The 18,080-nt window shown below is 40.4% G+C and overlaps 1 protein-coding gene across 7 annotated transcripts in view; it reads left to right on the top strand.

The window, feature by feature from the left end:
- Positions 1 to 18,080, top strand: part of Cobll1 (cordon-bleu WH2 repeat protein like 1) — a 156,576-nt gene that overhangs the window by 101,420 nt on the left and 37,076 nt on the right. For 5 of the 7 annotated variants that reach the window (XM_076569574.1, XM_076569577.1, XM_076569575.1 and 2 more), the window contains exons 4-8: positions 7,743 to 7,944; positions 10,907 to 11,135; positions 12,167 to 12,205; positions 17,078 to 17,175; positions 17,278 to 17,502. In XM_076569574.1, coding sequence (XP_076425689.1) covers positions 7,743 to 7,944; positions 10,907 to 11,135; positions 12,167 to 12,205; positions 17,078 to 17,175; positions 17,278 to 17,502 — 793 coding nt within the window. The remainder of the gene's footprint in view (positions 1 to 7,742; positions 7,945 to 10,906; positions 11,136 to 12,166; positions 12,206 to 17,077; positions 17,176 to 17,277; positions 17,503 to 18,080) is intronic. The other 2 variants (XM_076569576.1, XM_076569571.1) reach the window with 1 other exon arrangement.

Raw genomic sequence — 18,080 nt, 5'->3', positions numbered from 1 at the left:
GTCCAGACTACCAAGTGCGGAGATTGGAATATGTTGATTTCTCCCCTGAAATTAAGTAAGCTTTTCCTTCCCTACCCTCTTTTATATATCTTAAGCTTTACCACATGACTCTTTGTTCTTCGACAGATTTTTTTTTTTTTTAAACCTCAGTACCTTTATAAACACCACCCCCAACCCTCTGTTGGACTTGCCAGCTGTCAGTTTCTCCAGTTAGCTTATGTGGGCTCAAATGACACTATACAGAAACTTCCTGATATCCCAGAATCAGCTGCCTCATCACACTTCCACCCTCTTGATTCTTCATGCAGTAAGAGTATATTGTTTCATCCCATGCTTTCTATATATTTATCTTAAAAAAAGAAAAAGCAAAGATGCTTTTTGCCTTTAACCCCCCCGTGTGTGTGTGTGTGTGTGTGTGTGTGTGTGTGTGTGTGTGTGTGTGTACGTGTACATGTACACGAGCTCCTGCATGTGCATGTGAGCACAGGTGCATGTGGAGGCCAGAAGGAAATGCCAGATCCTCTGGATCTGGGGAACCAAACTTGGGTCCCCTGGAAGAACAGTCTTAACTACTGAGCCACTTTCTCCAAGTAGAGATCATGGTAGGAATGCCCTAAAAGGAACGGTCTCTAATTTTTTAAAAATTTTGTTTAAGGTTCAAGTTTTGCAAGTTGGAATTTATTTGCTATCAGGTTTTAATGCAGTGGCTCACTTCTAATAGTCTTACCACCCAAGAGCTATTGGTGTGTGGTCACTTTTACAAGCCTTTCAGTTAGAGGACTCGTGATTATTTGAAATGTCGATGGTAGAAAGGCACTGTGTGGTTTTGAGTTATCTTTGTATGATTCTGTGATATTTTTTGAGCTACTTTTCTAGATATTTTAGAGTGCAGTATGGGGCTTTTCCCAGTGTAATTTGGAGCACCATAGGAGTGTGATATGAGGGATACTAAGAGTATGATTAAAGCTGTCTTAACAGTTCCAGGTCCTGATGAGCCATTATTTTAAAAGGTGTTAATAAGCACAAAAGATGTCCAAATAGTAAAGCATATTCTATTTATTAAAAGTGTTAGCTAATGGGAAGACTTGCGGTGTCATATCTTTGTAACTGCAAAAAGGGGAAAAAATCTTACAAAATCTTGTGAAAAAAAAGAGGCTGCACCGAACTTCAAAGTAGAAAACCCTGCTAGAAATTAGACTTAGCATCATGGCTTACTGTGTGACCTCAAAAACATCAGCTGACCTCTCTGGGGTTTTTGTGTTAAAGGACCAGAGAGATTTTACATAAAACATGTGGCCTATTGATACTTTGTCCAGGATCCCTGAGAGCAGTTCTAACTGGTACAGGGCAGGTCAGCAGCCAACTGAGACCATTTACATGGAGTAGAGTGCCACCTATTGGAAGGAAATAGACTGATAAAAAGGGCAGGCTACACCATTGTGAATCAGTTTATGTTAAAACCAAGTATGGATTCCAGAATTCAGAAGTTCACATTTTTATGTTTTGTTTTTTAATTTGAAAACTGTTAAATGAAACCAGGTGTATAGTCAGCACCTGGGAACCAGAGACAGGAGGATGAGAAGTTCAAAGTCATCTTGAACTAAGTAGCAACTTTTAAGTAAGACCCTATCTCAAAAGAACAAGTGAAACAACAACAACAACAACAAAAAAAAACCACAAGAGTTCTTCCAGGCTGGTTTGCTCAGTGCCTGGGGTAGGGTTCCTCTTGCTGTGATGGAACACCGTGACCAGAAACAACTTGAAGAGTTAAGGGTGGGTTTGGCTTACACGTCCCAATCACTGTCCATCCCTGAAGGAAGTCAGGAAAGGAACTCAAGCAGGGCAGGAGCCTGGAGTCAAGAGCAGAGGCCATGGAGGAGTGCTGTTTACTGGCTTGCTCCTCATGGCTTGTTCAGCCTCCTTTCTTATAGACCCCAGGACTGCCAGCCCAGGGCTGGCCCCACCCACAATGGGATGGGCCCTCCCCCATCCATCACTAGTTAAAAAACTGCCTCACAGGCTTGCCTACAGCCGGAGCTTATAGGCATTTTTTAAATTGACATTCCCTCCTCTCTGGTGACTTTAGCTTGTGTCCAGCACAGTGAGAATTTCATCCCCTCTCTGTTCCTTTTTAGTTATTTTCCATGCAGCAACTGACCCTGGTCCTCCTCTGTAAATTTCCCACTGTTGTCGTCGCCATGTTGAGAGCTGGGCTGTGTTTGGAGGAGTCTCTCTGCACTACTCCATTTAGTTTCTGATGAATTCCCGGTTTCTCTGCTTTTCTTCCTCGCTTTGGTCTCCTTCTCCAGTTGCTATTCCTACTTCTAGGAGACTTAGTGTGTACACTTGGACAAACAGCGACTATTTTGTGACCTTTTCACCTCACCTTTGAAGAAAAGCGTAACATCTCCTCCAAGAATCAATGTAGTACTTACAGGACTTTGAGTATGAGAAATGTTCTCCAGGATACACTCTGATGTTTCAACAAAGACAAACCATCCCACAACCGGTGTGTGTGTGTGTGTGTGTGTGTGTGTGTGTTATATTTAGTGGGTATATTCTTTTTTGGTTGTTAGATTGTTTCTATTCTATTTGGGTGTGATAGTTTGTGTATGTGTGTTCTTAGTGTTGAGACAAGACCTTGATCTCTAGCCCAGGTTGGCTTTGAACTTCCAGTCCTCCTGCCTCAGTTTCTTTAACGCTAAATGCACCTTGAAGTTGCGATGTTTCTTCTTAAATCACAGGGTCAGTCTCGAGCTCCTCCACCACTTCTTTCTTTCTTTTTTTTCCCTTCAAGACAGAGTTTCCCTGTGTAACAGTCCTGGCTGTCCTGGAACTCACTCTGTAGACCAGGCTGGCCTCGAACTAACAGAGATCCACCTGCCTCTGCCTCCCAAGTGTTGGGATTAACATTGTGTGCCACCACTACCTAGCCATGGTTTTTCTTTTTTAAATTGAAGGCAATTATTTATAATTTACTCTGGAAATGGCATTAAAGGTAAATGATCAGATAAACCACAGCATAAAATGATGGTTTACAAAGGAAAAAAAAAGCCTTTGTATTCCTCTGTTTTTAGTGTTTGATATGAAATCACTTCCCAGTTTAGCAGTGACCTATTCCAACGTTAGCTGTCTTCAGACCTTGCTGGTTGTGTTAGTCTTCTAGTCTCTCTGGCACAGTTAGCCATTCCTAACACCATGATGAGCTGTGTTCGCCATCTTGGATGCACAATAGTTAGCATTCTTTCATCCTCTGAATATGTTTGGATCTGGAAGGGCGAACACAGCATAGATCTTACTCAGTTGTTGGTGTGCATTCGGAAGGCAGAGACACAATTCAACTCAAAGCAGTTTTGAGGATTTGTTGAAATTGCATAAGATACATTGTTAGAGACTGGGGCAGATTGAAAAGGTAAGGAAAAATCTTTATTCTTCTGTTGCTGGAAAAGCGTCTATTCACTGATTGTCACGTGTTCGCATTTTCTGGGGTGTTCCTGGTAGCACCCTTTATCCCCGTTACTCGGAGCAAGCTCCCTTTTGCTCTCAGCTCTCCCCGATTGAATGAAAAGTTACCTAGGCACCCTGTTGGCAAATGGCCTTGTTTAAACACGGGGAGGCTTGGAACCCCACCTGCCCCGTCTTGCACGTCTTGCTGTTCTTGGAGCCCTTTATTATGTCGTGACCTGTATCTTTTGATCTCCAGCTGGATCTTTAAAACACAGAAATAGAAACTCTAACCATCCGTTATCAAAACCAGGTTAAGATTACTACTACTGTGTCCCAGATACAGAAAGGGTCCCAGAGGATTTAGGAAGGATTTGATGAAGTCTTTGATCTATACGGTAAAATTATAGCACCAAGCAGATGGCCTGTTCTACACCATCCATTTCACCACTGTGGACACTGCCTGGAATCACGAGGATGCTAAAACGTAGCTGGAAACTCTGGATTGGAAAGTGAGAAGATTCCAATCCAAGTGATTGCTATAGCTGCTGTGTATAATACGATTTCCTATAAACTTCCTTTGTTTCATTTATAGTGTGGAAATAGCTTTAATGGTAGACAAGAGCTCAAATAAAATAATAGACATGAACTAAAGGTTCAAAAGGTGATTATTTGTTTATTAAAAAAACTTGGAAATCTCACAGAGATTTTTCTTCATGTCAAAGAGAGTTTTCAAAGAAATTTTTTTACATTAGCTGTCTTAAAATTTTTCAAATATGCCTTCCAGGAAATAATTATGTAAATGTCTGTAAGTATTAATAATAATATAGGAACATTAATAATAGTAACATTGCAACTGGGTATTGTGGTAAATCAGAATTCACAGTGGTCTGGAGATCAGTGAGGCAGTGGTAATTCAGGACCTGTGCTCCTTAACTGCTTTACTAATTTTCTTTCGGTCTCAGATGCTCCTGCCTTGGGCTACAGGAAAATGGCACTTTCTCTGTTATAACCCATGGCCAAACTTGCTTCCTAACTGCTGTCAGTCACATCAGAGCAGGGCAATTATCCCTAAGCCAAAACCATCGTCTTTGGCAAAAGTACTTTGGCCCCCAGGCGGAGAATTCTCCTCTAGATCTAAGTGCTGGCTTTATTTTCTATGGGAGCAGTATGTGACTAGTGAGTCTGTCCTGCTTCCGAGTTTGAGTCCTCCCCGAGAGTGTCTTGGCTCCTGTATGACCAAGCTAGACTGTGATTCCTACCCTTGTGGTAGAGGGAAAGGCTGAGGTGTCTTATTGTCAAATGCCGAGAGTTCTCTTATGTATTTTAACCATTCAAACTGATCTGAAGGTATGTTTGGAAAAGATTCTAGCCCTCTTTACTGTTGGTGGCACAGCTTTATATAAAACAAGGCTGCCTCACAAATTTGCTGAAGTGTTCAGTACATATCTTTTCCTGAAGCATGTGCAGAACCCTTTAGCAGAGGTTTAACCCGTAAATCAGTCACTGCACATGGATCTTGGTGGTATTTTGCTTGCTCTGTGTGTGTGTGTGTGTGTGTGTGTGTGTGTGTGTGTGTGTGTGTGTGTGTGTGTGTATGTGTGTGTGTAACATTGCTCTTGGAGCAGAATTGCCCAGGAGGAAATGGCCATTGGCTGGTCCTCTGAGGTCCTCATGTATCAGCGTTACCTTCATTCTGTGCCTCCATTCAGTCCCTGGGAATGAAAATTGCTAAGCCGGGGTCCTTTGAGAGAGGTGACCACGTCTAAGTGTGCATGGATCCTAGATTTGGTCTGGGTCAAAATGGCCAGAGCCCCTATCAAAATTCCCAAGGAATCTGCAGTCCCCTTAGTGATTTGATGTAATTTCCCAAATGTCGTATTCTCCCCTCAGTTTTCTCCTCTATTCCCTCAGTATTTAGTCCAGGCCTCCAGACTGACAACATTCTAGCTTTACAGGTATATGTTAAGTGACCCATGTTAAGTTTTTGCTATAGCCTTCTAACTGTTCTCACAGCCTTTTAATTCTCACTGTATAAAATCTCAGGTCTTTCCCAGAGAAGCCTTTAAAAACATTGTTAGATTATAACTGTCTTTTTTTTTTTTTTTTTTTTTTTTTTTTTTTTTTTTTTTTTTAATATTCTGCATCCAGGGCCTTGGACAAGCCTTGGCATTCCAGGTAGAGCTGAAATGTGAAATTTCCCCAGCTCACCGATTCTCTCCAATTCTCTATTCTAATGCCACTTTCCAATTAAAAAACATTCCCTCATACCCTCCCCATCCCCAGCACTTAGGAATAAGAGTCTGTGTATTCTTTTTTTGTTTATTATCTCTCTAAATCCAGGCTTTGCACACTGCAATGTGCAGTCATTTACTGATTTAGTCATTTATTGTACGCTGGAATGCTGCTTGTACATGGGACGGGGGGGGGGGGGGGGGCAAAGGGTGCCATTAAAGCTATACCTCTTGTGAGATGGGTGTAGCGTAAGGCCCTGGGTTCAGTCCACAGGTTGGCCAGTTGGGGAGAGAGGTATAGCTCTTCAATGCTTAGAGATTGGAATGTCCTGGGGATGAAACCAAGCAAAATATAGGGGATGGTTTGGAAATCTAGGGAAAGTAGTGGTATGTCACCTAAGGTCCACATGGTGAGAGCTGGCCCTTCAGCTCCCCTCTAGGAGACTGTTTCTCTAGACTAAGTCAAAGAGGTCACAGACCTGGAGCTGCAGTTTGGACATGGGTGAGGCACTGTATTGAGCAGGTGTACTGAATTTGACATGGAAAGCTCAATGGTGAGTTTCCTCGCCTCATTTCCCTGTCAGGCTTCCTGAAAGCTAGTAGCTGGGTTCTAGTTGAATAACTGGAAAATCATTTTTGCTGGCATTTACATTTTCCCTAAAACAAAGGGGGTGGCCGCTCTCAGATTTCCCTAAGCGAAGTCCGCGAAGCTCTCCCTCCACCCATGAAATAAGAAACAGGACTTCCGTGCGCATGCCTGCATGCCTTTGTCTTAAGTGTGAATGGTTCAGGATCACCAGGCATTTGAGGAAAACGTGATACAAAAGATTTTGTAATTTCCTGTTTCTAAAGAGCTGACAATTACCAAAGACAAGACCACAGTGTTCTGTTAGTGGAGAAGAAAACTGAATTGTATGTAGCAGGCGCTACCCAAGAAAGGGGAGCCCCAAGCTCAGAAGTACTCTGAATCCCAAGCTGAGTGTGCAAGAATCCGGAGGAAGTTTTTCCCCCGCACAGAGATCAGTCCTGCGTTCTCCTTTGGGCCATTATTTCATATGAACTCAGACATTCACTTCTACTGCTTTACATAAGGGCCCATCAACTTTTTATATCAAGGGCCAGATAATAAAAGTATTAAGCTTTGTAGGCCATACAATCTACAGGCCACATCGACCTCAATCTGCCACTATAACAAAAAAGCAGCCTGAGACAGTATATTAACAAGTTATAGCACCAACAAGCATGATGCACCCTAAAAAATCTCAATTTAACAAGCAGAACATCGGAAGTAGGCATAATGTCACACAGTTGTAGTCCTAGCACTAGGGAAGCTGAGGCAGGAGAATCCCAAGGCTGAGGCCTGACTGTGGGTACACAATGAGTTGAGGCTAGCCTAGGCTTCTGGCAGATTGTAAGTGGACTACAAAGCATAATTGCTGACATGGATCTGGTTTGCCAACTTGAGTGTTAGAGCTTTCAGAACAGGCATGTAACAATGTTTGTACAATGACAGCAGAACTTAGGAAATAATAAGTATTCTTTGAGTAATGCAAGAACCCTTTGTAAGTTTGAGGATCCACATATATTTGTTCACTACTAGATAATACACACACCCATACACATATGCACGCATGCACACACACATACTTTAAAACCCAGAAGATTGTATTTTGTTCCATTTGAGCTTTGGGATGTAGCTAATTCATGAGCTAAAAGCTGCAAGTTATAATATTGAAGACTATCTTAAAAACCAAGTGACTATTCTTGGGGAAGGAAGGACTCCTACAATTTATATGTAAAAAACTTGGCAAATAAAAATATGTAGAGAATTGTTGAACCAATACTAGCCTCTAAGATCTCAAGCCTTCTAACCACTGCCTTTAATCTATGAGGATTTTGTCTTCCTAATCATGAGATTTTTAAGTTGCTCCTGCAACTCTTACGTCGTAGTAGCCTTGCTTTATGTCTTGAAGACAAACAGGACCAGAGTAGAATTCTCAAAACAGTCAAGTTGCACAGTCGGCTGAGTTGGACTCTAAAGACATTGTTCCTCCTGTTTTACAGTAAGCCAACGATGGACTTGCTCGTGTACCTCTGCGCACAGTATCACTTAAACCCATCAAGTCACACAATTGATTTACTGTCTGCTGAAGAGAATCTCATCAAATTTAAGCCAAACACACCAATAGGAATGCTGGAGGTAGAGAAGGTCATTTTAAAGCCAAAATCTCTGGACAAGAAAAAGCCTGCACCTATAATCCCAGAGGTAAGGATTCTGTCACAGATTTTGATGTTCTTATGGCTGAGATATTCAGTAAATTTTTTTAGCCAATGGTTACGGTTTATCATAGATGAAATAAAGATTAGATTTCTCTTCTGGCTTTTTGGAATATGGTTATCATATTTTCCTAAACTACTTTGTTAATCAGCTGGTTATTCATTCTTGGGTCAACGAGAATTGGAGAACAATTTAGATATCAAGTGCTCTGAAAATGACAGGATTGGCTAATCAAGATCTGACAGTAATCCATGTGCTATAGTTTAAGTTATGCTTTGAAATATTTTATATTTAAATGACATTTTAAAAACCACTGAATATTTGTAATCTTATATTTGACTTCTATGTATTTTGTAAGTCATTAATACAATATACACCTAGATCACAGTTTATTATCTTATATAGTAGCTCATTTTTATTTTTTGATATGTGTGTGTGTGTGTGTGTGTGTGTGTGTGTGTGTGTGTGTGCATGCATGTGTGTGTAGTAAATTTCCAGGTGGATGTACAGAGGCCAGGAGAGGACATTGGGTGTCCTTCTTTATAACTATCTGCTTTGTTCCTTTGAGGCAGGGTCTTTCTCTGAATGTGGAGCTATTAATTTTTAGCTACTCTGTCCACACGCACGATTGATTCTCTTGTCTCTGACCCCCACAATACTGGGGCTGTAGGCATGTGTGAAATCCTGCCTGGCTTGTTACATGGATTGTGATTGTACAGCACACACGATTAATCACTAAGCCATCTATTCAGATCCTTAAATCTTGTTTTGTTTTTTTAATGTGTGAATTTTAACCAGAAACTTTGAATCACAATAATGCTAATTTATTTATTTGTGTATTTGACCAAATCCAGGACATTTTACTTGCTAGACAGACATTCTATCAGTGAGCTGATGTCAATTTTGATGACTTAAAAAAATACTTCTGAGTTACGAACATAACATTTTTTTTACTTTGTAAAATATACAGAATTTTGTGCACTGACTTGAATACATACATTCTTACATTGTCTTCATATTGTTTATAAGCATTTACTAAAAATGTTGACAGATTTCATGATAAAACATTGATAGAAAATAATAATTGATTTAATGTTAAATATTAATAAAACAGTGGTCTGTCTTCTGTCTAGGTCTGAATTTACCTCCTGTATGCACATGCTATTGATCCATATTGGAGCAATTTTATTTATGTAGCAAATAGATTGTCAATCTCAGGAGCCCCTCAGTTACATACAGGATTTTAGTTTTGTGAATGAACATCATTGAGGATCTGAAAACTGTAGATTTCGTTTACTGTAGCTACCTATTGCAAGAGTTCCATCTTTAATGTGGTTAATCCAGTTACATCAAAATGGGGAAACACTTGAAAGTGTGTAGATAATTTTGGAATTATTAGTATTACATCTAAGTAAGGATGATTTTGATATTCTTTACTATTATGTTAAAGTTAACTGGGGCAATAATAATATAAACAACAAACATCAACGATAATAAGTAGTATTCACTTACTGATAACTGATCATGTGCTTGGCATGATGCTAATCTCTTAGTATGATTGATCTGATTGATCCTGTTAGAAGGATAGTAGTTTTTTAAATACTTTTTTTCATGCTGCTACTTTTACAAGACAAGCATTCCTTAAATAAAGGACAGCATAAAACATAGAATTATTATTGTGTGTATTTGATAATTTGAAAATAAGACACAATATAAAAATATTAGTAATACTACATATGAGCCTTTGTTCTTGTTGGATTTAAATCTACTTAATATTTTATTCTCAAGAATTTTAGCTGGGCAGTAGTGGCACACACCTTTAATTCCAGCACTTGGGAGGCAGAGGCAGGCAGATCTCTAAATTCAAGGCCAGTATGGTCTACAGAGCAAGTTCTAGGACAGACAAGGTTAGAGAGAGAAACCCTGTCTCAACACAAACAAACAAACAAACAAACAAACAAACAAAAATAAATAAATAATATAGAAACAACCTTAAAAGAATTTTGATTTTAATTTAATATTATAAAAACAAATTGAGCTAGGCCTGGTGCATGGCTATAATCCCAGAAACTTAGTAGGCTTTAATAGGAGGATCACAAATTCAAGACATACCTTGGCTATAGACTGAGTTCATGTCCATCTGGGACTTAGTGATACTCTATAACAATATGAAAATGGAAAAAGGACCAGGGGTATAGCTTAGTAGTCGAGTACCTGTCTACCATGAATAAACCTTTAATATTGGAGGACTTTTCTTCCCTCAAGGCTGCTCCCAAATAACGACATGGAGACTTTTTATTAATTATGAAAGCTTGGCTAATAGCTTAGGCTTGTTTCTAACTAGCTCTTATAACCTAAGTTAACCTATTTCTATTAATTTACTTTCTGCCTCATTGCTTTATTATCTTTACTCTGTATGTTCATACTGTTTCCTCTCTGCCCGGCTGGTGACTTCCCCTTCTTCTTCCCAGCATCCTGTGTGCCTGAAATCTCTGCCTAGCTATTGGCCCTTCAGCTTTTTAGTGAACCAATCAGAATGACACATCTTCACAGTGTTCAAAAAGATTATTCCCCAACCCCTTAAGTTCAATCTCCAGGACCATTAAAAAAATCAAAACAAAACAAAAACTGTAATTTTTCTTTTCTAAGAATTTGTTTTAAAATTAGGAAATAGTATTAATGATAAAGAAAATTTTACACCAGAAGAAGAAAAGAATGGAAAGAACTATTTGCTGAAGTAATATGAAGCCTTGAGTAATACATAACACTGGATAGCATTGCACAGAGTTTGTTTTAATAAATAACCTGTGGTGTAATGATTTAATTCACATGTTACAGAACAGAGACTTGTGGTGGTCATTTATTCTAGACAACATTATAGATGCCTTTGTGGAAATTTTGTTTTAGTTAATAAATTATGTTGTAACTGTGGCTTTAATTTACATTTCAGAAAACTGTGAGAGTAGTGATCAACTTTAAGAAAACGCAGAAGACCATAGTGAGAGTTAGTCCCCATGCACCGCTTCAAGATCTTGTTCCCATTATATGCAGTAAATGTGAGTTTGATCCACTGCATACAGTGCTGTTGAAGGATTATCAGGCACAGGAGCCCCTGGACTTGACAAGATCTCTTAATGACTTGGGACTGAGAGAGTTATATGCAATGGATATCAGCAGAGGTAAGTGGATTTTTTCCCCACTTAAGTGATTTGTGTGTGGGTGTGGGTGTGTATGTGTGTGTGGGTGTGGGTGTGGTGTGCGTGTTGTGTGTAGTATGTAGTGTGTATAGCTAGATGCTCCCAACTTTATAAGGCCAAGTATTTAATGGATCAGTCATGTAGATAGAAGTAAGTACATCCCGTTGAGGATAAAAAGAAAAAAAATTGAATAGAAATACGAAAAATCAAACCAAGTGTACAGTTTAACTTGATAGCAGTTATTGAAATGGGAAACAAAGCTGATCGTCTTAGCTGTCATCCCATTTTATATTTTTCTATCAACCCGGGAATTCTTTTGGTAGCTTTGCATTTCTTTTTCCTTTTGGGTTTTTTTTTTGTTTGTGTTGTTTTGTTTTGTTTTTGTGATCAGGTCTCATCAGGATGCCTAGCTTAGGCTTGAGCTTCTGAGCTCAAGGAATCTTCCTGTCTTCAGCTGAGTCAGTAGTTTAGGATGACAGGCTTGTTCCACCCTGTCCTGCTTTGGGTGGATTTAAATGAAGTACATATTTATGTACAAGCCCATACCGTCCTGATGAAGCAGTAGTTAGTTTATGAAGAAGTAGTTAGTTTATATAGTTTTATATGAGGCTTAGTTATCACTCAAAGTTTGGGCATTTTTTGCCAAATTCTTTTCTTAGGTTAGCACACAGAGTAAACGTGCATATAAAATGAATCATAAATACTTCCCCAAATTTTCTAGATAGCAGAGTTTTCATCCATATAAGGAGGGGAGGCATTAAATTGTGGAGCTCTCAAGTGAGGTTGATTTTTTTTTTTTCCAGGTGCCTGGTAGATATTCAGTGTGAATCTCTTTTATTTGGGGAAATAGGGGTTTAGTGGAGGAGACAGTTACTACACACTGCTCAGAGAATTTCAGACATTGTTGAGGGTGTGGTAGAGTGTAATCTCTTGACTACTGTTTGGAGTCAGTGCTGTTGAGTAGTTAATGGACACATTGTCACTGTCCTTTCCTTTACTTCCTCTTGCTGTAGCCCCCTCTGTTACTGCCTTCCATAAGTCATCTTTCCAAGGTAAGACACATGAACCAGCAGAAACTGTAAATCATAACACAAATGGGGAGGATGAAAATTGAGATCCTAATCTTATTTTCTTAACATTACTAACACATGCAATTCCGTAAGAGATTTTAACTTAGAAAATCTTGGGGATCTGATTTCCTAAAAAAGAATTTATAGGTTCCCTTCTTTGATTTCTGGTTCTAATTATAATAATCATTTCACTCCAACAGAATGCTAATAAATGATGTCATTCTAGAGCTGGGAGTAATAGTACAGATTTGTAATTCCAGTACTCGGGGTGTTCTGAGGATTCCAAGTTTAGACGAGTCCAGCCTGAGCTACACATATTAAAAAAAAAAATCTCAGACACTAAAAACAAAACAGAAAATGGATCATGCTAAAAATGTGGGAAGATGGGTTTGTTACTCTCATAGAAGTGAAAACGATTTGGGTAGGAGCGTGCTTGGATAAGAGTGTGGATAAATACTTGGGTGGTTCTGTGGAAGGATCTGAACTTAGTCTCGCTGAGCAGCCGTCGAGAGAGGTGGCACTTACTGTTTTTATCACAACATTTTTTTTTTGTTTGCCACCATTTAGGTTTTTTGTGAGCATTTTATAATAATATGAAAACTTTTATGTTAAAATTAGCTTTGAAAGCTTATAAAGGCATTTAATACTGTATGTCAAAAATGTTTTATGTTAAATTTCTGAAAGGAAATACATAAAATGTTTAATAGTGATTAGCTTTGAGGGGTAGGTCTGTGAGCAAGTTTTTGTATTTCTTTGTTACAGGATTTATAATGAATATATACTATTTTCATAGGAAAAAATTGATTGAAATTATTTAATAATAGAATCTAGGAGTCTTTTCCTCCACTAAAACAGGATAGGCTCATATTTCTGATTTGTCTAATTGTTAGTACCTTGCCTCAAAGCAAACTGCATATTACATGTTGCCAGGCTTTTCTGATTAAGCCCACAGGAGCAAGTGTATGTTGATTTATTCTCAGTGGCTATTACAGGCTAGTCTAATCAAAGGAGTTAAAAATTCCTGTCTTAAAATATACCCTGGCAGAGAATCAGAAAATAGCTCTTTAATTCTGACGCTACATTGGCTGTTAAGCCAGGGTGGCAAGCTTCGAGGGAAGATAGCTTTATATGTCTAGACTCTGCGTCTTTGATACTCAGGAAATGGGAGCAAATAGTCTTTGCTTCCTTCTAGAAATGGTGCTTGTACTTGGCTTGCTCCTCACCACATCCCGTGGTCTTCTTAAGACTCAACTTCGAAGCGTTTAATATATTAATTTTTAATGTCCTTTCTAGCCTTACATGTATGGGGTTTTTCAGAGGCTTAATTGCTATGAACAGAACTTGCAGGGACTGGAATTGTGGACTCAGGAGAGCTCATATTACAGTGTCGGAGTCCAGCAGGACAGTCCAAACCCGACAAATGTTCTTACCCCGATTTGGTGGGATGTCATCAGAAGCCTTCCGACTTTGTGTGCTGTGATTTTTGGCCTCTCTTCGAGAATCAGGAAGCCAAAGTACCTGAGCTGATTTCCTGAGTCAAGGCAAGGATGCACGTGTCTTAGTGTTTAACTCTGACACCCAGCAGTCCGCACACAGCTTTAATTGAGGAGGGTTGACCTAGTGGTCGTTCGGTGACCAGGTGTGACCAGGTGTCCAGAAAGCATCATTGGACATACATATTCTGGCTACACTTGCTGAATGGCTCTATGAGTTTGCAAGTTATTCAAATCTCGGGGCACTTGATTCCTTAAATGTGAATGGAATGCTGATTTTTTTTTTTCATGTGTCACACCACCGGCTAACATATGCTAGTGGGAAAAAATAGCTCAGAATGAAGCTTTTATTTCTTCATTCACAGAGGTGTTCTCAGAAATAAAGCATATGAAAAACCTTCAGCCTTGACGTGCTGTCCATGTTCTCACTGGCGTTTGTTAGCCTCGGGGAGGCCCTTGGGCAGTGTGTCCCGCTTCTTCATGGTTGAGTTATTGACATTTCAATTTACGAAACACCGTTTTCCTTTAGTGTGCTGCTGCGACAGATTGCACTAATATGTGCCCTACTTTTCTTCCCATTGCTGTGATAAAAACCGGCATGACTGAAGGCAACTTGAGAAGGAAAAGGCCCCTGGTCACAGTCTGTCATTAAGGGAGGCTGAGGTAGGGACTCAAGCAGGGCCACAGGAACCTGGTGACAGGAATGGAAGCAGAAGCCATGGCTTCCTCAGCCTGCTTTCTCATGCAACCCGAGATCACCAGCCCCAGAGTAACAGCACCCACAGGAAGCTTAGTTATTCACCAAGAAAATGCCTCACAGACCTGTCTCCAGGCAGTCTGATGGAGGGAAGCCTTTTATAATTTGAGATTCCCCCTTTTCCAGATGAGTGTAGTTTATGTCAAGTTCACACACACACACACACACACACACACACACACACACACACACACACACACACACACACACACACAACCATCACAATTTCTCTGCTTTCCTACACTCGTCCCTACATTACCACCGTTTATTTTTAAACACTTTATTTTAAATACAATCATTTAAGATTGTACATTTACTTCCAAGTCCCATTTAAGTTTTCTCTCCATTTTTTATGTGAAGTGCTTTGTTTCCAGTATCATTAGGATTTGCATAGAATTCTCGTGTATTTCATGGAAGAGATATTTTCACAACCACTCCCCCTCTTTGAATTTATAATTCTTTTTCTGAAGACACCAAGTCCTTTGTCTCCATGGTTCATCTCATAGTCTGTCTCTTTCAGGACTGGTCCCGTGCACCCTGTGGGTATAATTTCACCTGCTCTTTTGTTCCTGTCAACTGACCATAAATCTAGAGACTTGACTGGTTTGGGTGAGATGATTTGTGGCAAGAATACTTCATAAGCACCAAGTGATGCTTGTCTGTAGTCCCAGCTTCTCAGGAGGTGGAGGAAGAGGATTGTGTAAGCCTAGGGCTGCAAGACCACCCTGAGCTGCAGAGAGATTCCTTCTCCAGGAAAACAAAACACCTTTTATAAATAGTGGTTTGTATTTCCACTTAGAGACATATTAATAACATCACTAATCAACAGCATTAGCTGTATGCATCTTAATAAGGAACTGAAAAGGAGCGCTAGTCTTATGCAATCCTGCTTTTAGTTATTAGCACTTTTTTTTTCTTCAAGACTGGGTTTCTTTGTGTAGTTTTGGTGCCTGTCCTGGATCTCGCTCTGTAGACCAGGTTGGCCTCAAACTCACAGAGATCCACCTGGCTCTGCCTCCTGAGTGCTGGGATTAAAGGTGTGCGCCACCACCGCCCTGCAGCACTTTTTTTTTTTTTTTCATCCTGTGTATATGAATGTAGGGGGCACGGTGGGATGCCTGTACAGGAGTGTGTGTGTGTGCTATAACGTACATGTAGCAGACTGCAGATGCTGTTCATTGTAGCCTACCTCATCCGAGACAGGGTCTCTTACTGCTGCCAAGCTAGAGGGCCCCAGGCCTCCAGGGGTTCTCCTGTCTGCTTCCCATCACACAGTAGGAGCACTAGGACTACAGATGTGTGTTTTCTTGCTCAGCTGTATGTGGGTTCAGGGAATCTGGACTCAGTTCCTCATGCTCGTGTGCTAGCTTTCAACATATAGAGTTACTCTTACGACATTAAATTATCCTGAATTTTGCCAGAACAAACCATTGTAGGATGGTTCCTAAGTCCCTTGGCAGGATTCCTAGTGGACTTTGGTAACTTTCACCCTGACATGACTAGTTAGTTGTTTGTAGCTCATTGCTTTATACAAACAGCAAACCAACGAATTCAAAGCCGCCATGGTTCCTTTCAGTGGGGTGCCATATTGGAAGTGTACTGGGACATAGCGGCCTAGCTGCTGGCTTGGCCCTTGGTCATTGACCCCTTCAGTTGACATTAGGATAACAGGCCTTGAGGTGAGGTGGGTTTAAAGAAAGGTTGTGGATGCAGCCTTGAAGTTTGACAATTGCCATTCTAAAGTTCCATTTTAGCACTGTTAACCCTTAGGGCCTGGTAATTTTGGCCCCTATTCGAACTACTAGGTTAAACAAATAGCATTTATGAGACATTATGTGGTCCATTCTTCCCTCGGGGCCTGGGGGAGATTGGTTCTGAACCAAAGTCTGTGGAACTCAAGTCCTTGATAAAGAATTGCCTAGTGTTTGCGTATAGCCTATGCCCAGCCACCCCTCCTATACATGACGCCATCTCCGGACTACTTGGGGCACCCAGTACCTTGTAAATGCTCTGGAAATGGTCCTTATGGTGGGTTTTCAATCAGGAATGATGCCAAGGAAAAAGTCTATGTATTTAGCACAGGTTTAATTTTTCTCGGCACATCATGTGGAGTCCGTTTGGAGCCATTGAAGCATGCTTGCATATCGAGCGAGCGGCAGCTGTAATTATAATGGCTCGTGTTTTTGAGAGTGAAATAACGTTTCGTGGTTGTTTAGCTCTGATGAAATTGTAGCTGAAATAAAAGGACAAGCTGCGCGGGAGAAGCATCATGTGTCACTGTGCTGTAGCCTCCTTACTTTGCATGTGAAATGCTGGTAATGACACAGTGTGTAAGGAATTGAGCTCACTGTCCAGCCAGGCCTCTTGGCACTGTCTGTCTGTCTGTCTTAGCTTCCTTAAGCTCCACTTCCCTCTGATCTAGGTCGGTAACTAATTCTCTTGTTGCTTCGGGAATGGGGTAAGGTGTATGCTGCCTAGCAGAGTGGCTGTAACTGGTAATGCTCATCACCAGAAAAGCGTCTAAAAGGGGAGACTAGGAAAGAAGCATTGGAAATAAATGTTACACCCATGAACAAAAAGGAAATTGTGTTTCATCTTTTTCAGAGTCCTGCCAAATATCACAAACCCCAGACATCGTGAAGGAGAAAGAAAACAGAGGGATTTTCAGCTTTTTCCAACGCAGTAAGAAAAAGCGAGAGCAAGTAAGCATTTTCATGCAGCGTGTTAAGATGCTTAACAAGTATTTTTTTAAAGTGGTTTTTATTTTGATCATAAACAGGCATTGCCTTTTGATTCTCCATTAGACTGCCAGCGCGCCTGCAACCCCACTAGTGAGCAAGCACCGCCCATCTTTTACGAGGTCCAACACCATTTCCAAACCCTATGTTTCCAACACACTGCCCTCGGACGCACCCAAGAAGAGGCGTGCCCCGCTGCCCCCCATGCCCCCATCCCAGGGCTCTGCGCAAGGCCAGGAGAGGCGAGCTTCGTGCGTGGTGAGATCCACCAGTGTGGACGACACTGATAAGGTTTGCTGTTTCTTTTGTTTTATTTTTCCAAGTTGATGTAGGGAGGTGTCTGTTATTCTCTATCTAACTTGTTCTTTTCCACATAGACTACTGAGAAAGAAAGTTATTAATATGCACTCAGTGGAATAGTTACCGACCAGGTTGGTGGGAAAAGGTCATGCATACTTCTGCCATATCTTGAATAAATGTCAGCTTTAAGGAGCTTCCATCCTCAAGCTAACGCATGATAATATACATTCCGTCTTGCTTTACTTCATCTCAGCCAGGATCTCTACACTGGCTGAGTGTATTAGGAATTAATTGCATATCTTCAACACACACCTTTTAAACAACCACACGGGTCTGTATGTTCCATTCTTGCGTTTCTAACCTTTTGTACCTTCGGAGATTCTCCAGGGGAAATCCTGGTGTCTACTTGATCTATCAATGCTGATTTTTAAAACAAGTCTTTTAATAGACTATACTGCTGACTTACTCATATTGTCTACCCAGAGAAGACGTTCTGCGTAAACCTTCATCTCAATTTACAAAAGAAAGGAATATTTGTTTATTTTAGTATGGGTGTGTGGGGTATGTGT

Source organism: Peromyscus maniculatus, chromosome 4 (genome assembly GCF_049852395.1).
Source record: "Peromyscus maniculatus bairdii isolate BWxNUB_F1_BW_parent chromosome 4, HU_Pman_BW_mat_3.1, whole genome shotgun sequence".
Classification (NCBI taxonomy): Eukaryota; Metazoa; Chordata; class Mammalia; order Rodentia; family Cricetidae; genus Peromyscus; species Peromyscus maniculatus.
Note: the sequence above shows the minus strand (reverse complement) of the source record. Positions and strands in the feature narration are given on the sequence as shown.